The sequence below is a fragment of the Gopherus flavomarginatus genome, chromosome 8 (genome assembly GCF_025201925.1).
Source record: "Gopherus flavomarginatus isolate rGopFla2 chromosome 8, rGopFla2.mat.asm, whole genome shotgun sequence".
Classification (NCBI taxonomy): Eukaryota; Metazoa; Chordata; order Testudines; family Testudinidae; genus Gopherus; species Gopherus flavomarginatus.
The window spans coordinates 313,724-341,058 of NC_066624.1; the positions used below are offsets into that span (position 1 = coordinate 313,724).

The 27,335-nt window shown below is 45.4% G+C and overlaps 1 protein-coding gene and 1 long non-coding RNA gene across 9 annotated transcripts in view; one reads left to right on the top strand and one right to left on the bottom strand.

Moving 5' to 3' along the window:
* The first annotated feature begins 62 nt into the window (after positions 1–62).
* On the top strand, positions 63–21,082 carry LOC127056754 (uncharacterized). The gene is made up of 3 exons (XR_007775895.1): positions 63–1,128; positions 20,663–20,840; positions 21,007–21,082. It is a non-coding gene; the product is annotated as an uncharacterized LOC127056754 (long non-coding RNA).
* Positions 13,024–27,335, bottom strand: part of LOC127056745 (rho-related GTP-binding protein RhoG-like) — a 43,941-nt gene continuing 29,629 nt past the window's right edge. For 3 of the 8 annotated variants that reach the window (XM_050964996.1, XM_050964990.1, XM_050964992.1), the window contains one exon: positions 13,024–16,624. In XM_050964996.1, the coding sequence (XP_050820953.1) occupies positions 16,026–16,601 (576 nt within the window). In that variant the 5' untranslated portion in view covers positions 16,602–16,624 and the 3' untranslated portion in view covers positions 13,024–16,025. Of the gene's footprint in view, positions 16,625–17,429; positions 17,774–18,527; positions 19,770–20,306; positions 20,357–21,075; positions 21,163–27,335 lie in introns of those variants that run through there. The other 5 variants (XM_050964994.1, XM_050964997.1, XM_050964993.1 and 2 more) reach the window with 5 other exon arrangements.

Genomic DNA, 27,335 nt, shown 5'->3' on the forward strand with positions numbered 1-27,335 from the left:
CGAGCGAGCGCCGCCGGGTCACGCCCCGGAACGCATCATCGACAACGCGCGAGCGGCGAGAGCGTCTCCTCGGAGAGAAAGGGCGAGGCCGGCGCTGCTGGGAGACAGATGCCACCCGGCCAAGGGTCGACGCTCTGCGAGCGCCTCAGCGGCCGCCGCCCCGGTGCTCTCCCCCGACCAGAGGAGGGAGATTTTCTCCCATCGACCCCTGCGCTAACGCTAAGGTACGTGGCAGCCACCTAGTCAGGCAGCTGGAGTTGCGCAGCGTAGGTCGATTTACCACGGCAGTGTAGACGTAGCCCTGGTTAGGTCGAGTTTATAATGAATGTGTCTGCACGAGTAACCTCGTTCCGTCGCCCTAAAGGGCTCTTAAAATCGGCTTCTGTACTCCTCCCCGGCGAGGGGAGTAGCTCTAAAATTGACCTTCGTGGGTCGAATCTGGGGTAGTGCGGATGCAAATCAACATTATTGGCCTCCAGGAGCTATCCCAGAGTGCGCCAGTGTGACCGTGCTGGACAGTGCTTTCAACTCTGATGCACTAGCCAGGGACATAGGAAAATCCCTGGGAAACTTTTGAATTTCATTTCCTGTTTGGTCAGCATGGGGAGCTAGCAGCACAGGTGACCATGCAGTCCCCCCAGAATCGCAAACGAGCTCCACCATGGAGCAAATGAGAGACACTGGATCTGATTGCTGTATGGAGAGAAGAATATGTGCAGGCAGAACTCTGATCAAAAAGAAGTGCTAATATATGTGCCAAAATTGCACAGGGTACGATGGACAGAGGCTACAACAGGGGGACACAGCAGTTCCACGTGAAAGTCAAGAAGTTCAGGCAAGCCTACCAAAAGACAAAGGAGACAAACGGTCACTCCAGGTCAGAGCTCCATGCATGCAGTTTCTGTGATCAGCTGCATGGCATTGTAGGGCGGGCCCCTACCACTACTTCCCCACTGTCCGTGGACACCTGCGAGAGGGGAGTCTCACATAATGTGGAGGAGGAAGAGAATGTGCAGCAGGCAAGTAGTGAATCTGCTCTCCCCAGCAGCCAGGACCTTTTCATCACCCTGGCGCCAATATCCTCCCAAGGCTAGATCCATGACCCTGAAGGCGGAGAAGGCGCCTCCGGTGAGTGCACAGTTGTATCTACAGTACAGGGTTTAAAAGCAATAGTGTTTAATGTTTGATTCGCCCTGAAGACTGGGGATGCATTCACGGCCAGTATAGCTACTGGCAAAGTCTGTTAACCTGTCTGGGGATGGAGCAGGAATCCACCAAGGACATCTCCATGAAGCTCTCCTGGAGCCTTTGCAGAAGGTTTCTGGGGAGGGCTCCACAGTAGGACACTTTACCACACCAAGCCAGTAGCTAGTAGTCTGGAATCATTGCAGCACAAAGCATGGCAACAAATGGTCCTGGGTTTTGGCTGCATTCAAGCAACATTCGGTCTATATCTTTGTGTGTTAGCCTCAGGAGAGTAATATTATTCATGGTCACCAGTTGAAATAGGGGAATTTTTGTAAGGGAACAGTAAAAGGACCCTGTTCTTGCTGGGCTGTTTGCGCTTGGCTAAAAGGGATCATCCCTGAGAATAGCCACATGGCAGGGGGAGGGGATCATCCCAAATAGCCACATGGAGAGGTGGTGGGGGAGGTGTGTGCTGCACATCCACCCGAAAATTGCAGCCCCTCCTTTTAAATGGCAAACCCAACTGGCATTGCTTGCTATGGGAAAGGAGGGTGCTGCAGTTTGAAAACATTCCCACATGTTATGAAGGCATTAGAAGCCAAACCCATGTACCCTTTGGCTTACCATGGCTGCCTGGAAACCTAATTGTGTTGTCCAGCCGAGAGTGACGTGTCACCATACCGGCAGGCGCCCGATATAAAAGGCAAAATGCGACCTTGTACCTAAAGCATGTTTTCTGCTGTGAATTGCTTGATTCACTGTGAAAGTCTTCCTTTGGTTCTCAGAAATGTATCATCTTAAATTTTACTCTCCCTTATCATCACCCCACAGGTGCAAATGTTTCTATGCTCCCCCTATCATCTCTATCTCTGAGGTTATCGCAGATTAGAAGGCAGAAAAACCCGCACTCGCGATTACATGTTTTCCAAGCTCATGCAGTCCTCCTGCACTGATAGGGCACAGCTGAATGCATGAAGGCATTCAGTGGCAAAGTCCAGGAAAGCATTAAGTGAGCATGATGAGAAGAGGCAGGATGCAATGCTGAGGCTAATGGGGGAGCAAACGGACATGCTCAGGCATCTGATGGAGCTACAGGAAAGCCAACAAGAGCACAGACCGCCATTGCATCCACTGTGCAGCTGCCTGGCCTCCTCCCCAAGTTCCATATCCTCCTCACCCGGACACCCAAGAATGCAGGGGGTGGGAGGAGAGACTCCAGGCACCCAGCCACTGCACTCCAGAGGATGGCCCAAGCAACAGAAGGCTGTTATTCAAACAGTTTTGATTTGTAGTGTGGCTATAATAAGCAAGATGGCCTTGTCCTTCCCTTCTCCCTCACACAGGCTACCTTAGTTATCGCCCTTTTTTTTTTTTTTAAATTAATAAAGAAAGAATGCATGGTTTTAAAATAATAGTGACTTTATTTCTTTGCCAGCTGTGATCGAAGCAGGGAGGGTGGTTGGCTTACAGGGAATTAAAATCAACAAAGGGGGTGGGTTTGCATCATGATGAAACACACATAACTGTCACACCATAGTCCGGACAGTCATTAAACTGATTTTCAAAGCCTCTCTGATATGCAGCTCGCCTACCTGTGCTCTTCTAATCACCCTGGTGTGTGTCTGTTCAAAATTCGCAGCCAGGCAATTTGCCTCAGCCTCCCACCCTCCAATAAACGTCTCCCCCTTACTCTCACAGATATTATGGAGCACACAGTAATAACAATGGGAATACTGGTTGCACTGAGGTCTAACCTAGTCAGCAAACAGTGCCAGCAAGCTTTTAAACGTCCAAAGGCACATTCTACCACCATTCTGCACTTTCTCATCCTGTAGTTGAACTGCTCCTTACTACAGTCTAGGTTGCCTGTGTATGGCTTCACGAGTCATGGGTGCAAGGGGTAGGCTGGCATTTCAACATCCCCAACCGTAATTTTCTGGTCTGGGAAGTAAGTCCCTTCTTGCAGCTGCTCAAACAGCCCCGAGTTCCTAAAGATGCAAGTGTCATGCACCTTTCCCAGCTATCCCACGTTGATGTCAGTGAAACGTCCCTTGTGATCCACCAGTGCTTGAAGCACCATTGAGAAGTACCCCTTGTGGTTTATGTACTGGTTGGTAAGGTGGTCTGGTGCCAAGGTAAGGATATGCATTCCATCTATTACCCCACCACAGTTAGGGAAACCCGTTGCAGCAAAGCCATCCACTATGACCTGCACATTTCCCAGAATCACTACGCTTGATAGCAAGAACATCAGTGATTGCACTGGCTACTTGAATCCCAGCAGTTCCCACAGTAGATTTGCCCACTCCAAATTGATTCCTGACTGACTGCTAGCAGTCAGGCGTTGCAAGCTTCCACAGGGCTATCGCCACTCGCTTCTCAACTCAGGGCAGCTCTCATCTTGGTATTCCTGTACTTCAGGGTGGGGGAAAGCAACTAACAGAGTTCCAGGAAAGTTTTGCAGCCACTGAGAATCATCCCACACCTGCAACACTATGCAGTCCCACCAGTATGTGGTTGTTTGCTAGGTCCAGAATCAGCGTTCCACTGTATCAGCCAGCCCCATTGCTGCCATGATGTCCCAATTGCCACATCCTGTGCTATCAGGAACGTCTGTGTCCATGTCCTCCTCACAATTGTCCTCTTGCTACCGTCTCTTAGCCAGGTTCTGCACATAGTGCAGTATAATGTGTGATATGTTTACAATGCTTGCAACAGCAGTGGTGAGCTGAGCAGGCTCCATGTTTGCCGTGCTATGGCGTCTGCATGGGTATGAGGGAGTATGGGCTTTGCACCCCTCTTCCTGGGATTCACAGTGAGTCTCAGCCAGCCAATAAAATGGAAGGTTTATTGGACAGTAGGAACTCAGTCTACAGCAGAGCTTGTAGGCACAACCAGGACCCCTCAATCAAGTCCTTCTGGGGGTTCAGGGAGCTTAGATCCCAGCTTGGGGTTCCCTGTGCTGCACCACCCAGCCCAAAACTGAAACCAAAAATCCCTGCAGCAGCTCTCTCCGCCCTCCCCTCTCTCTCCTCTCCTTGTTCAGTCTCCCAGGCAGGTGTGAATTCTCCCAACCCCCCTCTTGGCTCAGGTTACAGCGCAGGTAGATTTCTTCTCATCCCAAATGTAACTCCCCTGATCCTGCTCCCTGCTCCGTCACGTCTCTCCCTCTTTGAGACTGAACTGAGCAGGGTCACTGACCAGTGACCTGGGGAAGTTCAGGGCCTCCTCTCCGGGACAACGTGTCTGCTGTCAGGTTGGCACTTCCCTTCACATGGACCATGTCCATGTCATAGTCCTGAATCTGGAGCATCCAGTCCCTCAGAGGAGCTGACCTGGGGCCCTCCTCCCTCTTTTGCAAATGATGCACTGCCAGCCCCCCTTTCCTGGGAATGCTGCCCCTCATCCGACTGGGTCTTTACCCAGTCAACCCTCTGTGGGTTGTGTCTGCTCAGTCTGTCCCTGAGGTTGGGGCACTGGGCCCGTATGTGGCCTCGTTGGCCACAGTGATAGCAGCCCATGTCCTGTGGGTCCCCTCGAGTGGGTCGGATGGACCTGACGCTAAATGTTCCCCTTTGTCAGGGCTTCTCCATAGGCTCCTGCTGGGAGGTCCCATGGTGACTCTCTCTCTCCGTTGAGACAGGCCTACTCCTTTGAGACTCCTCCCTATTATCCCCTGCCTGACTTTTTCACAAACTCGTCGGCCAGCTGGCCTGCGTGCTGCGGGTTCTCCGGCTTCTGGTCCATCAACCATCGCCTCAGGTTGGATGGGCACTGCTCATACAGGTGCTTCAGTAAGAATAGGTCAAGCAGGTCCTCTTTAGCTTGGGCCCCAGCTGTCCACTTGCAGGCATACCCCTGCGCCCGGTTGGCCAGTTGTAGGTATGTGACCTCACGGGTTTTACGCTGACTCCAGAACCTTTTCCGGTACATCTCAGGAGTCAGCCCAAACTCGCAGAGCAGGGCCTTTTTGAACAGTTCATAGTCCCCTGTCTCCACCCCTTCCATTCGGCTGTACACCTCCACGCTGTGGAGTCCAGTAAGGGGGTGAGAAACTGGAGCCTGTCTGCAGGGTCAACCCTGTGCAGCTCGCAGGCATTCTCAAAGGCCGTCAGGAAGGTATCTATGTCCTCCCCCTCCTTATGCTGTGCCAGGAAGCACTTATCAAAGCTCTTTGTAGTCTTGGGTCCCCCCTCACTCACCGCAGCCGGGGTCCCGCTGCTCCTCACCGGGCGAGTTCCACCTCATGCTGACGCTGGTTCTCCTTCTCCTCCAGCTCACACTGGCGCTGTTTTTCCCGTTCCTCCCACTCCTGCTTCAGTTCTTGCCTCCTTAACTCGAGCGCCTCCCTATCATATTCCAGCCGCATCCGTTCCAGGGACGGGGAGCTCCGCCGGTCTGATCGCCTGCTGGCTGCCGGGGTCAGGATGCCATCGGTATTCACTGGGCTTCCCCTAACCCCTCCCCTAGGTATAGGTAGGCAGGGTCTTGGGATGTCCTCGGCAGCAGTCTGGCCCCTCCCCGCCATGTCAGGTCCCGGGGCCCACGCTGCATCCACCAGGCGGCTTGCCTCAGGGACAGGGCTTGGTTCACCCAAGCGATCCTTCTCCTCCAGCTGCGCAATTAGCTGTTCTTTGGTGGATCTCCCAATGCGCAGGCCCCTCTGCCTGCACAGCTCCACCAGGTCTTTCTTAAGGTGTTTAGCATACATCTTCCTGCTGGCCACTTGCCGGCCTGTGCTCTCAGCTTCCTACCGGTTCCAGGGAGATCCTTCATGCACCAGCCCTTCTTCAGGTCACCCCCTCTCTGCCAAGGTCGAGCTGCAGACTTGTTCACCCCTGGGACTGCTCCTGTAATCTCCCCGGGGGACCCTTTTACTGCAAAGTTGTTCTGTCTGGTCACACACCCCCAGGGGCTAATCGCCTCCTGGAACCGTCTCTCTGTCTCTTCAGCCCACCTGGTCCCCGTCAGTCCCCTTTCGTTTTACTGGTCCCCAGTCACTTACTGCAGGAAGTGCCGTCCACGGGGTGCAGTAGATCCCACCTTTGCCACCAGTTGTCTCAGAGTATGGGGGAGTCAGGGCCCTGCACCCTTCTTCCTGGGACTCACAGTGACTCTCAGCCAGCCAGTAAAGCATAAGGTTCATTGGACAGTAGGAACTCAAGTCTACAGCAGAGCTTGTAGGCACAACCAGGACCCCTCAATCAAGTCCTTCTGGGGGTTCAGGGAGCTTAGATCCCAGCTTGGGGTTCCCTGTGCTGCACCACCCAGCCCAAAACTGAAACCAAAAATCCCTGCAGCAGCTCTCTCCGCCCTCCCCTCTCTCTCCTCTCCTTGTTCAGTCTCCCAGGAAGGTGTGAATTCTCCAAACCCCGCTCCTGGCTCAGATTACAGCGCAGGTAGATTTCTTCTCATCCCAAATGTAACTCCCCTGCTCTGTCACAGTAATCCAGGAAAAAAGGCACAAAATGATTGTCTGCAGTTGCTTTCAGAGGAAAGGGAGACTGATGACATGTACCCGAAACCACCTGTGACAATGCTTTTGCCCCATCAGGCATTGGGAGCTTAACCCAGAATTCCAATGGGCAGCGGAGACTGCGGGATAGCTTCCCACAGTGCACTGCTCCGTTGAGTCGATGCTAGCCGCGGTAGTGAGGATGCACTCCACCAACTTAATGCGCTTAGTGGGGACATACACAATCGACTATAAAAATCAATTTATAAAAATTGACTTCCATTAAATCAATCTAATTTCGTAGTGCATACCCATAGCCTCAGCCCCAGCTAGGAGCCAGCCATGTGGAGCCTCAGATCCCAGGCAAGGCCGGCTGGCCGCGGGGAGCCTCTGTGCCTGGCCCGACAGGGCTCTAGTTCCAGCTCTCAGGCACGCTCATGCTACCACCCCCCATACAGACTTCTGAAAAACAACATTCACTAGGTGCCCACACCTGCTACTGATTGCAGCTAAAGCTGTAAGGGCTCGGTACCTCTCAACAGCAGAGCCTTACCTTCTCTACGAGAAAGTGTCCTCCTCTGTACAATGCGATAGCTAATACCTACTTACTTCCCAGGGGCATTACAATTAGAACTCTCAAGCGGTTAAAAAAAATCAATCGCAATCACACAATTTAAAAAATAACCACAATTAATTACACTATCAAAAAATATTTAAATAAAGAGTATTTTATTGTTTTTTACATTTTCAAATATACTGATTTCAATCACAACAGAATACAAAGTGTACAGTGCTATTTTTATTACAAATATTTGCACTGTGAAAAACAAAATAGCATTTTTCAAGTCACCTAATACAAGTACTGTAGTGCAGTCTTTTTATCATGAATGTTGAACTTACAACTGTAGAATTATGTATTCAAAACTGCATTCAAAAATAAAAACAATGTAAAACTATGGAGCCTACAAGTCAACTCAGTCCTACTTCTTGTTCAGCCAATAGCTCAGACAAACAAGTTTGCTTACATTTGCAGAAGATAATGCTGCCCGCTTCCTATTTACAATGACACCTGAAAATTAGAACAGGCGTTTGCATGGCACTGCTGTAGCCAGTGTCGCAAGATATTTACATGCCAGATGTGCTAAAGATGCATATGTTCCTTCATGCTTCAACCACCATTCCAGAGGATATTCTGATTACAGGTTCTGCTTGGTAACAATCCAAAGCAGAGTAGACTGACATGTTCATTTTCATCATCTGAGTCAGATGCCACCAGCAGAAGGCTGATTTTCTTTTTTGGTAGTTTGTGTTCTGTAGTTTCCGCATCAGAATGTTGCTCTTTTAAGACACAAAAGCATGCTCCACACCTCATCCTTCTCAGATTTTGGAAGGCACTTCAGATTCTTAAATCTTAGGTTGAGTGCTGTAGCTATCTTTAGAAATCTCACATTGAAATCTTTGCATTTTGTCAAATTTGCAGTGAAAGTGTTCTTAAATGAACAAGATGTGCTGGGTCATCATCTGATACTGCTATAACTTTAAATATATGGCAGAATCTGGGTAAAACAGAATAGGAGATATACAATTCTTCCCTAAAGAGTTCAGTCACAAATTGAATTAACATTTTTAACGAGCATCATCTGCATGGAAGCATGTCCTCTGGAATGATGGCCGAAGCATGAAGAGGCATATGAATCTTTAGCACATCTGGCACATAATTATCTTGCGACACAAGCTACAACAGTGCTATGTGAACATCTGTTCTCACTTTAAGGTGACATTGTAATTAAGAGGTGGTAACATTATCTTCCATAAATGTAAACAAACTTGTTTGTCTTAAAGAATCCTGTGGCACCTTATAGACTAACAGACGTTTTGGAGCATGAGCTTTCGTGGGTGAATACCCACTTCTTCAGATGCACTTTTGCATCTGAAGAAGTGGGTATTCACCCACGAAAGCTCATGCTCCAAAACGTCTGTTAGTCTATAAGGTGCCACAGGATTCTTTGCTGCTTTTACAGATCCAGACTAACACGGCTACCCCTCTGATACTTGTTTGTCTTAGCGATTGGCTGAACAAGAAGTAGGATCGAGTGGACTTTTAGGCTTTAAAGTTTGACATCGTTTTGTTTTTGAGTGCAGTTATATAACAAAAATCTAAATTTGTAAGTTGCACTTTCATGATAAAGAGATTGCACTACAATACTAGTATGAGGTGAATTGAAAAATACTATTTCTTTTATTTTTACAGTGCAAATATTAGTAATCAAAAATAATATAAAGTGAGCACTGTACACTTTGTAGTGTTGTAATTGAAATCAATATATTTGAAAATGTAGGAAAGAATCCAAAATTATTTAATAGATTTCAATTGGTAGTCTATTGTTTAACAGTGTGATTAATAACTTTTTAATTGTGATATTTTTTGAGTTAATCACGAGTTACTGCGATTAATCCACAGCCCTAATTGCAATATAGCAGTGCTGTGTGTTTGCAATATCAAGCATTCAAAGTTAGAAAACGCAGAGTATTGCTTATACAACCTTAATTCGCCACCCTTACATGTATGCATTGTGATAGTCTTTAATTATATATTATTTCACAGGACTCCTGCCTCATTTAGTGCACACCTAGTGAGCAGTAGTCAACATTTTGTTTTATCCTAATTGTTCGAGATGTAGCACACACACACCCCTCATCGTATTTCCTGCTCTGAAGTAGTTAGTTTCCTTCTGAGCTTTTCTGTGGCATTTATACTACTAGTAGCTGGTTCTTTCACCAGCTCTTAAAAGTATTTTACAAAGGAGATCAGCATCTGCATGCTTCATAATCAGAAACTGACTACACTACCACTTTTGTCAGTCAAGGATGTGGCGCGGGGAGGTGGGGAGAATCCCTAACCAACCTAGGTTTCTGGTATGGACAGTGCGGTCAGCAGGAGACACTCTCCTGTCCATATAGCTAATCCTGCTCATTGGGGGTGGTTTAATTATGTCAGAAAGACAGTTCTTTCCTATTGGCAAAGAGCAGCTACACAGGGGACATTTATAGCAGCACAGCTGTAGCAGAACATCTGTCCAGCTATAAGGTCCATAGTGTAGTGTGAAAGACCCAAGTCAGTTGGGAACAGCAGAATAGTAGAAGGGAGATATACTGGCCACTGGATAATCAGTTTTCTGTTCCCTGAGTGACCAAAGCAGGGGCTGCCCCAGGCTAATGAGAACACCTGACTCCAATTAACCTGCCAAAAGTCTCATAGACTCATAGATTCTAGGGTCAGAAGGGACCAATGCGATCATCTAGTCCGACCCCCTGCACAAAGCAGGCCACAGAACCCTACCCATCCACTTCTATAACAAACCCCTAACCTATGTCTCAGTTATTGAAGTCTTCAAATTGTGGTTTGAAGACCTCAAGCTGCAGAGAATCCACCAGCAAGTGACCCATGCCCCACGCTGCAGGGGAAGGCGAAAAAACTCCAGGGCCTCTGCCAATCTGCCCCGGAGGAAAATTCCTTCCCGACCCCAAATATGGCGATCAGCTAAACCCTTAGCTTGTGGGCAAGACTCACCAGCCAGCACTCAGAAAAGAATTCTCTGCAGTAACTCAGATCCCATCCCATCACCGACCACTGGGCATACTTATCTGCTGATAATCAAAGATCAATTGCCAAAATTAGGCTATCCCATCATGCCATCCCTTCCATAAACTTATCAAGCTTAATCTTAAAGCCAGATATGTCTTTTGCCCCCACTACTCCCCTGGGAAGGCTGTTCCAGAACTTCACTCCTCTAATGGTTAGAAACCTTCGTCTAATTTCAAGTCTAAACTTCCTAGTGTCCAGTTTATACCCATTTGTTCTTGTATCTACATTGGTACTAAGCTTAAATAATTCCTCTCCCTCCCTAATATTAATCCCTCTGATATATTTATAAAGAGCAAGCATATCCCCCCTCAGCCTTCTTTTGGCTAGCCTAAACAAGCCAAGCTCTTTGAGTCTCCTTTCATATGACAGGTTTTCCGTTCCTCGGATCATCCTAGTAGCCCATCTCTGAACCTGTTCCAGTTTGAATTCATCCTTCTTAAACATGGGAGACCAGAACTGCACACAGTATTCCAGGTGGGGTCTCACCAGCGCCTTATATAACGGTACTAACACCTCCTTATCTTTGCTGGAAATACCTCGCCTGATGCATCCTAAAACTGCATTAGTCAAGCGAGGCAGTTAAGCACCGGACTCATTAAGGCCCCTCTGATGCTATAAAAGGGTTCACTCCAGTCAGGCCAGAGGAGAGGAAGTGCGTGCATGCAACTGGGAGCAAGAGGCGTGCAAGAAGCTGAGAGCGAGTAGGCAAACTGCTGGAGGACTGAGAAGTACAAGCGTTATCAGACATCAGAAGGAAGGTCCGGTGGTGAGGACAAAGGTGTTGGGAGGTGGCCATGGGGAAGCAGCCCAAGGAGTTGTAGCTGTCATGCAACTGTACCAGGAGGCACTCTAGACAGCTGCACTCCACAGGGCCCTGGGCTGGAACCCAGAGTAGAGGGCGAGCCTGGGTTCCCCCCAAACCTCCCAACTCCTGATCAAACACAGGAGGAATTGACCTGGACTATGGCTTCTACCGGAGGAGAAGGGCTGTTTCCTGACCCAACGGGTGAATCTGTGAGGCAAGCAAATCTGCCAATAAGCGCAGGACCCACCAAGGTAGAGGAGGAACTTTGTCACAGTAGACATAGCCTCGTTAACTTCATCTGTGGCGTGGAAGAATAGTAGTATCCCCATTTTACAGATTGGAAACTAAAGCATAGCGGATATGATGTTGATGATAATTTTAGGTTCCTAATACAGGATAACTAGCTGCCAGTTTTGCACAGTACTTTAGCAAAGCTCCCAGTGACTTCAGTTATAGTTGTAAGTTCAGCATTCCTGCAAATCAGAGCTCAAAGTATCCTGTCATAGCATTCAGGAAGTAATTAATGACCCCCTGTGAAAAGTTTGGTTTAAAATGATTTGCCTAACATTAGGAACTCTACATTATAGCAGAGGCAGGAATATAAATCAGTTTTCCAAGGTGGTATTCAACTGCCTTAACTAGAAGGCCATCCATTCTCTTCCTGTGATCCCCTATCCCAGTACTACAAATAATATATACCTTCCATCTTCTGTAACAGATGAAGCAGCATCCTCCAGGCAACATCCTCCTTTGATACATAATCCCAGTTCATTCCCACAGTAGGTCGAGCTCGTGCACTGAATGGATTAGAGGTCGTGGGGAAAAAAAAGTCTTGAATTACACAATCACTATCAGTGCAGCTGCACAAGGTGGCCAAATTAGTTTTCACCATCCCCATTTCCCTCACCAGCTTCCAGTCTTTGCACACACATTTGGGCTCCCTATTTGTCTCTTTGCCCAATCAGTCCCAGCCTCCCCTTTTCTCTCCTGCCATGGCCCAGTCACTCAAGTTTCCTCCTACTCCCCCAACTCCTTATCTCAACCTGCTCTTTTCCCTCCCCTCCGGTCTCCCTTTTGCCCCCCCTTCCTCTTCTAGTTTGGCTCAGTGACAGGAGGTGCAGGTGTTTCCTGTATTCTCACTGCTCTCAATTCCAGCGTCCACCTCTTTCAAAAGCAGTTGTCAGACTTCCCCTGTAAAGGCTGCTCCTCTTCAAGACTGCAGGCATGGGCTGACCTGCAATCTGATCACACATAGCAGCTGTGAAGGGATACAGCATGTCCAGAGAGGACAGAATCTTCAGAGATTTTAGCTGCAAAAAATTAATTCTGTACTGAGGATGTGCAAACTGCAATTTTTCAAAGGCTTATAACTTGGCCAAACATAAGTAGATTTTCACAGGAATGGCAAAAGGCACATCCCTGACACAAAGTTCACCCCTTGCCAAATTTCAAATCTCTGGCCCAAAGCATGGGGACACTGGTCATCAGAATATTTTAACAAACAAATCCACCTTCCTTCATCTCATTCTCAAAAGAGCTGAACAGTTTTGGCTGAAATTTTCCAAAAAAATTCAACCTGGGGCAGACACCTGGCATGCAAAATTTCACACAAAATGGGTACAGTTTGGCAAGATTATAATCAACTGAAAAAGTCTTAATGCAAAGTGTCACCCCATATAGGGAGTGCTACGAGCCCTACTTATAATAGTTACTAACATGTGGAAAGAGGGTTTTAATGGGAATTATCTTGCATCTTTATAGTAAAGAACCATCAGATTCACACAGTTTACAATCACTAAAACTGGACTGAACAATTAAACTTCTTAATTTCTTCAAAATTTGCTTTGCTGTATTTCAAGTCTCCAGATTTCCACAGCAGAGATTAAGAACAATTGTAATATGAAAATGGAATGAGTGAATAAAAACAGCAAGAGATCAAGAAAGCTTTATTACAATTTAACTCTGCATAATTTAAAAACATTTTAAATCATTAGTTGCAATACAAATTCCTTTTAAGTATAAAATCAAGTTGCCAGTGTATGTTTCAGTACCACACTTCAATCAGATCATCTTAGGGTCATCTCATGCAAAGGAGTCCTCTTCACCCTCCCACTTTAACTGGCTCAGAGAACTCCTTTGCTTAGAGAGAGGTCCATTTGCTTGTTCAGATTTACCCAGGTAGCACCAAGAATTCTACAGGTCACAAATTTGGCACTCAAAAGCAGAGCATTGGTTTACATTCCATATAAATAGCTACCATTGTGTACTGAACAGAGCATCTGAGTGCTTAAAAGTATATATCTAAAAAGACCACCTCAGAGCATCCTCTGGACAGAGCACTCCTGAACTGTTCAAATCAATTGGGTGTGGAGTAGGGGGGAAATGTGAACTCTCTCAAAGACAAAAAATGTAAATGATTAGTCTGCTACAAGGATATAAAAACTGAATAGCACAGGAGAGACCGAATTGTCATGTCAGCTGCATTCCCAGCCACTCAAATATAAAACTTGTATATGGCTGGTTTCAACTGCTCATCTCAATGCTGAAATGTTCTGATCTTATTTGGAAATAGACAAATCCAACTATATGATCAGGGAGCTAAGTCAAGTCTCCACTTGTGTGACAATGGACAAAACTGAGGCAAAAAAAGGAACCAGAACTCTGCACTAGAGTTACAATAAAATAGGTTAAGAACTATAGAAATTTGCAACATCCCAAGCTTAGAGTGACCATTTACAGATTTTGTTAACACATTATCAATGATTGTAATAATGAAAAAAAGTTCAAGATATCTGCACACTCCTGAAATTCATTCCTGCAGAGATCAGGCCCTGGAGTAAGGATACCTACTCCTCTTGGCAGAAAATACACAGGAATATCAGATGTTGAAATCAATCTGTTAATGAGGTACTATGAAGACAGTCAAGAGCTCTCCAAGTTGTTCTAGTCCATGGCACTTTGTGAAGAACAAAAAAGAAAATGGTATGTACAAGGAAGCATCTCCAGGCTTCTACAAACATCATGGCATATGGTTATTTGGTCATTCCCAGTAAACTACATTGTTTCATTAGCTAGTCAGACTGATGGTTTGGCCTTGTAATTTAGCCTTTTAGAGTGGTATTTGCTAAAGTAATATGCCATCAGTTATAATGGAATTGTAGTTAATGTAAGTTATCAGTACATCAGGCAGAGAGAAAGGCACATCCTCTTCTTTGAGGGGAATTAGGGCACAGATAGGAACATATCCACCTCATACTTCAATACCATCTAACACAAGGCTAATTTAATATTTCTCTGAATCCTAATAGTCCTACAGTTGCCAACTTGCCAGCATCTTGCCGCAATGAGAAAAGAGAGCTCAATCCATATAGCGCAGGCATAACACACATTTTTGTATGGGTGAGATACCTGTACAAAACTGAGATCTGAACCACTAACACAGGCTGCTCCCAAATACAGTCAGTGGCACCCAAGCAAGGAATGAGATTATTCATTTCAGTACACAAAACCCAGTCCCAGCATCCTTACATTAATACAAAATATCTTATACAGCACTTCGATTTCAGATCTGCAAGTTGCAGGGGTTAGTCTTTAACGGAGGTTTCATACTGCTGCTTTTTTGCTCATCCTAGGTGTTGTGAGTATACATAGACTTCTGAAGATAAAAACCAATGACTATTCACAAAGGGGTAGGAACAGTTACTGAAGTGTTTAAATAGAGCTTCAGCTGAAGTACTTTATAATAATGTGTGACCAGCTAGTGTGGGGAGCAGAATTATTATTAAAATGCTCTAGCCCAGGTAACGGTATCTACCATAGCTGGCCAACCACTAAAAACAGTTTAACTGGAACCATAATTAAACATGGTTTGTGGCTTCTTGTAATAGGACCTACACAATTCCAAGACATGATCTGCCATGAACTCTCATGCAATGATACAGGGGCTAATTATGGTAGGGGGAGAGAGAGAACTAATTTCTCAAGAGCAACAGCCTCTTTCCAACTCTCTGGAATTCTCCTAAAAGGTAGGGGGATGTGCATGTCATACTAGGAAATCCGCTTTGAGAATGTCATCCCAATTACCTCAAGCAGTTTGAAGAGAGAACAGTAACTCCACTGTGAGAATTTAAAATACCGTTTTAGAGAGGGAAGAGAATCCCTAATGCAGTTAAAACAACTATGGCAGACCTGCATTTTGTTACCATCTCACCTCTGTTCCTAAATAACCACAGAATCATTTATTTGAGTTGCTGTTATCCAGAATTCCACATATCAGGAGGTGCCAACTTGTGATCTTAATGAAACCATTTCAGGAGTTCCTTATGTCTGAACCACTGGACTAACGAGTAGTTTTCATTAACTTTTCATACTTTATAGTAAAAAATGTGATTACTTGTAAGTCTCTCACTACTGAAAGCATTTTCAAATTTAGACAAATGGTTTTCAAATTTCATGTTGTCAAATTAAGGCATTAATTAGAAAGCCAGACTCTTGTCTGGTAGACCAAGTTGATAAGTCAGTAAGGGCCAGAAGCGGCAGGAACTACATTTAAAGCAAAATTATCAATATCCGTCTCTTTCAGCAAGGCCAATAACTGAAGTTTGTCTAGTAAAGGAAAAAAGTTTGGCTCTGAAGAAGTCCCCTCCTCCTCCATTGAAAAGAATGGAAGCCAACTGAACTCTGGAGATGTTGGAGACTCTGGAACTTTAGAAGATGGACAGATATCTGATCACTCTCTCACTAGTCTGGAATGAACTGGTTTGTCTCAGTTTCCCTGAAGCAGTTACCAAACTGCAAGAATATACTTTGCATAAACCCTTTCTGTTTAGAGCTGTTAGTGCAAGATGCAAATCTTCGATTAAAAAAGAAAGGAGCCCACCAAGATCCCTGTCAGTCTTTATTTCACTTCAAATATCCATCATCTTCAGCAACTACAACAGGACACACTTTTTTGTGTTTTTCTTTGTCACTGGGTATAAAACTGCACGCACAGCTTCAGCAAACACCTCTCGAACCCCCTCCTGGTTCAGAGCTGAGCATTCCAAATATTTTACTGCTCCAATCTGTTTGGCCAGTGAAGTTCCCTGTTGTGGGGTAGTGGGAGCCAAGCTTTGCTCCTTCAGCTTTTTAACTGTTTCCACATCACTTCGTAAGTCCCTTTTGGTGCCAACTAAAAGGACTGGAACATTAGGACAATGGTGAGAGACTTCAGGGTGCCATTTGTGCCGAATATTTGCATAAGAGGAGGGACTTCCAATGGAAAAACAGATGACAAATACATTGGTTTGAGGGTATGAAAGGGTACGCAGACGGTCATATTCCTCCTGGCCTGCAGTGTCCCAGAGATTTAGACTAACTGTCCGGCCATCCACAGTCATCTGGGCACTATAGTTGTCAAACACAGTGGGTATGTACTCCTCTGGAAAGGCATTGGTGGTGTAGCTGATGAGAAGACAGGTCTTTCCCACTGCACCGTCTCCAACAACTACGCACTTTATTGTCTGCATTCTTTACTCAGAAATGGAGAATCCTGCCAAAAACAAGAGACAAAAAAGTCAGAAAGAGCTGACTTATTGATAGGAATTTTAAAACACCAAGTGCAGAAGGTTTCTCTAATACCATGCCTGCAACATTTCTAATAACTCATTTTTGGTAGTAGACACAGCATGCTAGATGCTAAACACACATGAGAGGCAATCACCACTAGAAAAGTTTACACTCTAGAACTGTGGTTCTCAAACTTATTTGATCATGCCCCCCTTCTTTGTGTCTGTAGTAGTTTATGTCCATCCCCCCCCCCACAAGTACATATCAATTAAAAAAAAATCAACATGCAACTCACTAAATATTAAAAACAGTAAGGCATTGATTCATACAGAGCCAACGATCCATTGTAATAAGGGCAAAAGTAAAATTGCAATGCTTAAAATTAAATGGGCACACTGCATTGTAGCAAACAGATTAATGTCCAGATGGCAATGACTTGTATAATGCTGTTCAAGCTTAACAGAAATCCATCAAAATGAACAGCACCATCTAGAGTCAAATGCATAGTGTCATCTGAAGACCTGATATGTCTGGAGGAATCAGCTTTGCTAGTTATTTGTTGCTGTGAGTAAAATGTGCGCAGTAAGGGTCCTCCCCCCGCCCCAAAGCGTCTCACACATCCCCCAAAATATATTCCATACCTCTCCCCAGTTTGAGACCCTCTGCTCTAGAAAGAATCAGTAGAAGCAGAGGAGAGGAAAAGAGGTACAACATACAAATAGAGTGGTCACATGGCAATTGGACACATTCTGATTATTTATCTAAATAAAAATAAATTAGCTCAATACCTACAACCTAGCCTTAACCAGCCAGATAATTTCTTGTAGATAATCTAGACATGAGTCTTTAGGCGGGATCTGACTGCAGAGAAAGGGATTTGGGGTCTTGTGCCCCACAGCAAGATGTTCTCTGTCAGTTGTGGTATCCCATGGCTCAGCCCCCTCCAGGCTATCCTTGTTCTCTGCTGCCTAAACAGTAGTAACACACAGAAGGCTGTAGGAGTTCAGCTGAATATGATTCAATGCAGATGAGGCAAATGCACTAGTAAGATGTAGGAATACTGCCTATAAAACAAGTAATTCACTGAGCACCAGTTACATCGTACTGTAGAGTATTCAGACCACACCAATAAAAGGTTTAGAAAATAGAACCTAAGAGGAAAACTTGATACATCTATTCTTTGAACTACAATCATAGACTGCTACCATGTCACTCTGAATATGCGAAGAACTGTTCTAAAGAGGCCAAAAACAGATTATTCTCACCAATCATTGACAGAACAGGCAGGAACTAATGCGCTGCAGCAAAGAAAGCTCATGTTAAGTACTAGGAAAACCCTAATACAGTAAGAAGAGTTCAGCAGTAAAATAAGCTTCCAAAAGCAGGTTGTAGAAGCACTACTGGAGATATCAGAGACTAAGGCCTTGTCTACACTCCAGAGTTGTGTCGATGCAAGTTATGCCAACAATCAAAAACCGCTCTAATTACATCACTTTTGCACGTTCACATAATGCTCCTTCGATCAGCAGAGCGCCTCCACAATTGGTGCTCTAGCATCAACAGAGTAATGCACTGTGGGTAGCTATCCCACTGTGCTACTCACCACCTTCTGCAGCTAGGAGTTGTGGGAAGGCGGAGCGGATCACAGTGCATCATGGATACCAGCTCAACGTCCCATGATGCAGCTTTTTCTGTCCCATCACTGTATGGGCTTCCGAGTACCATTTTTCAACAGCCTGTTTACAGTGCGCCCGTCATCTCTGTCTGAAAGGATGGATCCTGCACTGCTCTCTACTGTTGTGGTCACTGTTATGACTACGTCATGGCTGGTCATGCAGGATATCATGAGCAGCTCCCAATCTAAATAGGGATCTGAGGTGCCTGACCTGCTGTGTGCAATGGAGAGAAACACCACCAGATTACTTCTGGCATTCACTGAGCTGCTGCACATGGTGGACTGTCGCTTTTGGGCTCGGGAAACAAGCACTGTGTGGTGGGATTGCATCGTTAGGCAGGTCTGGGATGACAAGCAGTGGATGCAGAGCTTTCAGATGCGGAAAGCCACCTCCCTGGAACTGTGCGCGGAGCTTGGCCCAGCACTGCAGTGCAAAGACACCAAAACGAGAGCTGTCCCCTCTGTGGAGAAACATGTGGCGATCACTCTGTGGAAACTAGCAACTACAGACTGCTACCGGTCAGTCATGAATCAGTTTGGTGTCCAGAGTTGGGACTGCGTTATCGCAAGTGTGCATGGCATTCTGCTACAAAGGACTGCGACTCTTGGAAATGTGTGTGAAATAGTGGCTGGCTTTGCAGCAACGGGATTTCCGAACTGCAGCAAGGCAATAGATGGCATGCATATCCCAATTTTGGTCTTGGACTATCTTGCAAAGGAGTACGTTAATAGAAAGCAGTACTTCTCTATGGTATTGCAGGCGCTTGTAAATCACTGTGGGCATGTCACTGTCATCAATGTGGGGTGGTCCAGGAAGGTGCATGACTCATGCATCTTCAGAAACATTGGCCTGTACAGAAAGCTGCAAGCAGAGACTTTCTTTCCAGACAAGATTCCAATGGGGGATGTTGAAATGCCCATAGTGATCCTGGGAGACTCAGCGTGCCCTCTACTCCCATGGCTCATGAAGCCTTACATAGGAAACCTGGACAGCAGCAATGAGCACTTCAACAATAGGCTGAGCAGGTGCATAACGATCATAGAATGTGCCTTCGGCAGACTAAAAGCACACTGGCACTGCCTTTATGGCAGATAAGACCTACATGAGGAAAATATTCCCATGGTCATAGCAGCCTGCTGTACGCTGCATAATATTTGTGAGGCTAAGGGTGAAAAGTTTCCCTGGGGGTGGAGCATGGATGCGGATCATCTGGTGGCTGATTTTGAGCAGCCAGATACCAGGGCTATTAGAGGGGCACAATAGAAGGTTATTTGAATCCTGGAACCTTTTAGGCACCATTTTGACAATGAACACCAGCAACGTGTCTTTCTATACAGCACTCTGCCATGCTTTGTTAACTTGCTGCCTTGCATGAAATTTTTGATTCCTGATCGTGATTTGTAGTCAGCAAATGATCAAATTGCAACCGTGTATTAATTCCAGCAGCAACCACTGTGTGTAGGAGACAAAGATTGATTATTTTTCAGAGAATATGTTTTTATTAAATACCAATTAAAAACACACAGAAAACACTCAGTGAAAAGGGAGATAACAGTGGAGGGCAATGTCCTGATGTAGGCTCTCATAGCTGTGTATAACTCCAGCTATCATTTTGGAAACTGTCTGAAGGGGTGGAGTCAACAGGGTACTGAGATGGACTGGGAAGATGCAAGAAATGTCAGAGGAGTTTGGGGAGGGCATGACAAGCAGCTCTATTTCGGCTGCAGGGGGGGGGGGGTTGGAGAAGAGCATGCATGCATTCTGCCTGCAGTGGGATTACAGACTTCAACATCTCCATTTGGTCCTCCATCACTTTTATCATCTGCTCCTGGCCCATTAAAATTCACTCCTGGCTCTTCTTGCTGTCCTGCCTATTTTATAATTTTCACTTATATTCTCTCTTCACACCCTGTGTCCTTGTTTCTCAGAATTTGAGGATTGAAGCAACTCTCAAATCATGTCCTCCTTACTCCTCCTTGGCCTCCTTACCTGGCAGAGGCACTCTGCCGGCATGTAGTGGGTTCCCCTGAAGACCACATCTGCACAAGCACAAGAAACAAATAGAACCATGATTGTTAGTGCACTCACAGCTTCAAATCATTATAGTAAAATGCACCTTTTAAAATATGAAATCAGTTTCTCACTGTCCCCTGGCAGGAACACAGCTCGGCCAATGCCCTAAACATGGCGAGTTTGGTCAGGGAAGGCAGGGCACTCAAGATGGCGCAAAGGGTCTGGGAGGCTTTTTAAGAGGATCACTGCAAGCAACTAGGGACAAAACTGTAAATTTTGCCATCAATTTTCCACAGGCAGGGATCACTGAAGTCAATATCTCACTCCTGCAGGTAAGCAAGGATGCGTGCTGCAGGAGTGAGATGCATGCGTGTGGCTAGGATCCCTATGCAGCTCACCTCTGTGCTGCTTTGGTCCCTGCACAAGTGATTGCCAATTGTCACAGGAAAGTTTCCTACAATGGGGGAAAGAACAAAGCAGCTCTGCCAAGGAATCTTCATCAGAGGATTGGTGAGTACCCCCAGAAATGTTTCCTAGAGATCTCACTAGAGGAGTTCCATGAAATCTCGGTTTGCATTAACAGTGTTACACCTCACTGCATAGCTGCACAGGGGAATGTGAACCACATGCAAACACAGCTAGTCTTGTACATTTCTATCTCTTCACCCACTTCTAGCATATAACAAAGCAAAGGACAGCTCTACCTCATATAACCGAATAGCATCAACTCAAGAAAATCACTTACCAGAGCTCCCCTCTCCTGCATCAGGCGCATCAGAGACGGATTGCTGGCTCAAACCTGCCTGGGTCAAGAAGAGGTCCTGGCTCACCACGGTACCAGATGACCCCGTTTGCCTGTCCCACCTCGTCCTCCAACTCAACCTCCTTGTCCACGACTTCACCCTCAGGCTTGAGTCTGCTGTCTGCAGCCCCTCTCATAGGGGCTTGGTGGTAAAGGTGGGGTCATCACCGAGGATGGTGTCCAGCTCCTTATAGAAATGGCAGGTGTCCAATGCAGCATCAGAGCAACGGTTTGATTCCCTTGCCTTCTAGTACACCTGCCTCAGCTCCTTTATCTTCACATGGCACTGATGTATGCCCTGTTCATAGCCCTTATCCAACATGCCACGAGAAATCCGACTGTGGGACTTCACAGCCTCCTCTCCCCACAGAGCCAGCGGATCCAACAACTCAGGTGTGCTCCAAGCGGGAGAGTGTTTGCTGCATAGAGCAGCCATGATCAGCTGGAAAGATGCAATGTGAGCTCTCCATGCCAAGCAAACAGGAAGTGGAATTACAACAATTCCTGGACCTTTAAAGGAGGAGGTTCAGATGCCTGTGTACCTGGGTGCAGGGCAGTTGAGTTCGAACTGCTGACCAGAGCAGCCACGACAGGCATTGTGAGACACCTCCTGGAAGCAATTTACAGCAACATAACCAAGTCCAGTGTGTACACTGACACTTCGACTATATAACTTTGCCACAAAAAGCTCAACACCTCTCACTGAGGAGGTTTTATTTTGTCAGCAAAGCTGGATAGTTCTGTGGGTGGAAGGAGAATTATACTGTGTACATCTCCATTGTTTTGTTGACAAAAGATGACTTTTGTCGACAAAACTCTGTAGTGTAGATAAGGCCTAAGACTTTACGCCCACATCCCTTAAGAAATATTATGATATGCTGACTTAAAGCAGGGGGCTTAGCTAGATGGCAGAGAATTCTTCAAATCCAACCTATTCTATCTCTCGCCATCATATGATTACCATCATTTTCAATCTGAACTTTACAGACCTGAAGCTCCTGCTATTCATCTTCAGGCACAAAAGCTGACTGTACATTTTCATGCTGGAGTTTCTATTGCTAAGTCTAAACAGGAATGAACCTGCTGCATGTATCTGCCTCCCCACCCAAATACCTTTGAAGCACTGCTTATAGTCCTTGACTCCCAAACTGCAGACAATCAGCTGCTTCCAGTCAAGACAGAAAGTGAGTGACTACATTGCCTATTACAAAAAATGAAAAAAGATACCACAAAACATAGTTCTGAAACCATGTTAAAATTATTAAAACATGTACAAAAGTTGCAAAGTTCTTTTCCTCCAACTCCATCCTTGATAACTCCCCCACCCCATTTCTAAAAGTCATCAATAATCTCTTACTAATCAAATTTCCGGGTCTCTCCTCAGCCCTTATCCTTACCCTTGACATTATCAATCACATCTGCATTGACATCTTATCTACACTAGGCTTCCACAATACTGTCTTCTGGTTTTCCTCCCATGATCAGTATACTTTAATATTCTGTATTAGCTGGATACAAATTACTTAACTTTTGGTACACAATAGATCTGAACAGTCGCTCAAATAACTTTTCACTCAGGTTAGTGCCTGGCAAACTGGAGGATCCCAAAATTCTTTGCAAACTGTACACATATTCACAACTAACATATAGCCACCTCTGCAAAGCATGGTAGAAATTCTGCCCCAGAAATCACCGAGCAGGTTTGGAGGGGAAACAAAAAGTAGGTTTTGAGCATTTTTGTTTATTTGTTTTAATATCAAACGGAACGAGGAAATTTAGGTAGACATAAGTCATTTAAATTGGAATCTAGCCAAGAATCCAGGCTAAAACACCCCAATTCTTGCAACAACTATAAAAAGGTGGATCTTGCTGCAACATGTACATCTAACTGTTCAAACATGCCAGCCAGAATCAGTGTCAGAGTTTAATATCATAAAAATATTTGAAAAGTTGAATTACTGAAGTGGCAAACATCAGTGATCAGCTACCTAGAGTCATAGTTGAAAGTAGAGTTAAGTACATTATATTGGGGTGGTGGCACTTATTATTAAGATTGCACCAGAATTTCCATTTCAATAGGTGTGAAAAAGGCCTATACAAACTGATCCTCTCACTCAAAACAAAGAGGTTTTTTGGTAGCTTGCGTACTGCTTGAATTGTCTATGGCAGTTTGTGGTGATAAACTAAAAGGCAATTATGACTGTTTAAAGAGTGTCATGTGACTATTTTTTTCTAGTATGACTTTTTTATAATCCCTTTTTAAAAACAGAGGGGTAGCTGTGTTAGTCTGGATCTGTAAAAGTGGCAAAGAGTCCTGTGGCACCTTATAGACTAACAAACGTATTGGAGCATGAGCTTTCGTAGGTGCATCCGAAAATATGGGTATTCACCCACGAAAGCTCATGCTCCAATACGTTTGTTAGTCTATAAGGTGCCAAAGAACTCTTTGCCGTTTTTAAAAACGAACTAGAGCAATCTTAACCATCACAAAACATAGTTTTTGTGATTATACTAAAGTATATAGTAATTTTCTGTAGGGACAAAGTATATTCATTTTAACTAGTTCATAAAACTTTGAATGTCCAATTGAGGTACTCTTCCTGTTCCAAACAAAAACAAAACCCAGGCAAGAGATGAAGAGATCCTGGTTTAAAAAAACCTGCTGGTCCCAGTGATCTATTCAATTATCCCCCAGTCTTTACATGGGAGGTAGAATCCTGGATATATTTTTTCTCTAGATAAAGCTATTTGTACTTTATTAAAATAGGCTTTTATTAGCGGGATATAAGTTACCTTAAATTTTGATACATAAAAATCTACACAGGTAACTCAAACACGTATGTGTATCATGAATCCCACTGTGATGACTGCATTGTTATGTAATGCATAGCAGAATCAAACGCCAAGGAAGTTTACTATGTTATATTTAAAAAAAAAACAAAACACTAAAGTGAACTTAGCCTTTCACACAAATCTCTAAATTCTATTTTTTAAACCAGTTTCAGAGGAGTAGCTGTGTTAGTCTGTATCAGCAAAAACAACGAGGAGTCCTTGTGGCACCTTAGAGACTAACAAATTTATTTGGGCAGAAGCTTTCATGGGCTATAACCCACTTCATCAGATGCATGGAGTGAAAAATATAGTAGACAGGTATAAATATACAGCACATGAAAAGATGGAAGTTGCCTTAGCAATTGGGAGACAGGCCAGACCTCGCTTACAGACAGCTCCCCATCCTGAAGCAAATATTCACCAGCAACTACACACCACACAACAGAAACACTAACCCAGGAACCTATCCTTGCAACAAACCCTGTTGCCAACTCTGTCCACATAGCTGTTCAAGGGACACTGTTATAGGACCTAACCACATCAGCCACACCATCAGAGGCTCATTCACCTGCACATCTACCAATGTGATATATGCCATCATATGCCAGTGATGCCCCTCTGCCATGTACAGTGGCCAAACCGGACAGTCTCTACACAAAAGAATAAATGGACACAAATCAGACATCAAGAACTGTAACATTCAAAAACCAGGATATGACTTCAATCTCCCTGTACACTCAATAACAGACTTATAGGTGGCCATTGTTCAACAAAAAAACTTCAAAAACAGACTTCAACCAGAAACTGCAGAGCTAGAATTAAATTTGCAAACTTGACATCATCAAATCAGACCTGAATAAAGACTGGTCACTACAAAAAGTAATTTCCCCTCTGTTGATACTCACACCTTTTTGTCAACTGTTGGGAATGGGCCATTCACCCTGACTGAATTGGTTCATTGCATACACAGCCCAAGGATGGACCCAAAATGTACTTTATTAAAATACAGTCCTCAAGATGGTAACCAATTTACCCCACTAGTTTTTGTGGCATGTGTAACATGCTGCAGCCACTTGTAACATACTGTATTCCTGGGGAGATTCTGTGGGATTGTGCCCCCGCAGATTTCCTGCTTTTCCCTGCAGAAAACGACAGGGAAGCAAAGGGAAGCCATGCGAGCAGAGAGGTGGGGATACGACCATGGGTGCAGTTTTTGGAGGGGAACTGCCCTCCAAACAGAGGCAAAGCGGGGGGCACATGGGGTTACATGAGCAGCTGAATGCAGCCTCCTGGGTCCTAGTGCCAGTTGTGCTCCCTTTCTGTGTGCTGGAAGCCTTCCTATTTTCTGTGGAACAGTGAGTGCCCATGGTGGATTGGGTAAGAGGGGGTGGGGGAAATGAGGGAAGGGGGATGAGAGGGTGGAGGGAGCGGAGGAGAATGGAGAAGAAAAGATAGGAGAATCCCGGCGGGAAGCAGGAGCCCAGCATGTGGCATCCCCTTGGCAGTATCTGGGGCTCCCCCGTTAAGCAGGTCCATCAAACCCTCACACTGACAAGCCCTACGCCCCTACACATGGACCCCTCTGACAAGGCCCACACACACCCAGGCCCCCACGCCAGTGAGCCCCACTCCCCCAGCACCCGGACCCCCCTACTGAGCTGCCACACCCACACACCCCACCTCGCCAAACCCCATCTCCCACACCCAGGCTCCCCCGCTGAGCCCAGCCACCATGATCTGGATCCCCTGCAGCCCCTGCACCCGGAACCCCCTAATGAGCCCCTGTGCATCCAGATCTCCCACTGAGCTGTCCAAACCCAGATTACCCCACAGAGAAACTTCTCACCCCACATCTGGATCCCTCCACACTTGAGTCGTGTTGGGCTGAGCCTACCCAGCCACACCTGGTGTGCCTGGCACAGAGAGGCAGGGCCCCGTGGCATTTCTGGGGCAGGCCCAGCCCTTGCACTGTGTCGGGGTCACGTGTGGCACACGAGCTGATTTTCCGTGGCACTCACACTGCCCAGGTCCTGGCCACTGGTCCAGGGGGCTCTGCATTTTAATTTAACTTTAAATGAAGCTTTTTAAACATTTAAAAAACTTTATTTACTTTACATACAAAAATAGTTTAGTCATATATTATAGACTTATAGAAAGAGATCTTCTAAAAAGGTTAAAATGTATTACTGGCACGCGAAACCTTAAATTAGAGTGAATAAATGAAGACTCGGCACACCACTTCTGAAAGGTTGCAGACCCCTGCTCTAGTAAGTGAAACAATGAATTCAAACCAATATGGCTCTTTCGGGTAATGCTGACCACTAGTTTGGCTCCCGAACCACTGAGGTCTGAGTATCACTAATTTAAATATACAATCATTTTCTTGTGGAGGTTTTGCAGGACTCCAACAAAACCCTCAAAACCTTCACACATCAGGGACCCAGAATCCAACTTGTCAAGGGAAGTGACTTCTACCTGGGTGGGTAATTTCATTTCTCTTCTTTATTATTTCTTAACCACAAGTGTGCATGGTGCTGTACATGATAGAAGTATGAAGACACTTCATAGTTCAGAAAATCTTACAGTCAGAAAGAGATGACAAGAGGGACAGCGGGACCCAGATGAGGGGATTCATCTTAGATATTTATTTGCTTTGGTAGCCCTGAAAATGAATCTTTCGGAGGGATTTAAGCGAGAAGGGAAGAGGACAGGATGGGAAAGAAGCTTTGTGCATACGCGACAGCATGGAAGATGTGGAGACAAGAATATGAGAAATCTATCAAGAGGAGACATGTAGGGCTTGTCTACACTCGCACCATTGCAGCATCACAGATGTACAGCTGTGCCACTGTAGTGAAAACACTACCTATGCCACATTTTTGAGAGGTGGTAACTATGTCAACAGGAGAAGCCCTCCCATTGACATAGCACTGTCTACACCAGGAGTTTGGTCAGTATAACTGCATCACACAGGAGTGTGGATTTTCTGACATAAGTTTGCAATATAGCCTAGATCTAAGACTAGCACCACTGGTGTGGCAAAAGAGGTATGAGTTATGAAGTGAAATCCAAGATGCAGGCTAGGACAGTTGTGCCTGGCTTTCAAGGCAAGGATGGGAAGTTTAAATTGAATACAGTGAGTGATGGGAGCTAATAGAGGGATTCAGTGAGGGCAATCTGCATGGATCTACAAGGTAGAATGGTAATTTTGGTGGCAATGTTTTGGATGTAAGGTAGCATACATCTGGAAGGACAGAGGAAGGAATTGGTTAAAATCAAGGTGGGAGATAATTAGAGCAAAAGTTTTAGCAGTAAGAATATAGAGAAAAGTCAATTTGCAAAACATGGAAGAAGCAGCAGGATATGACTAC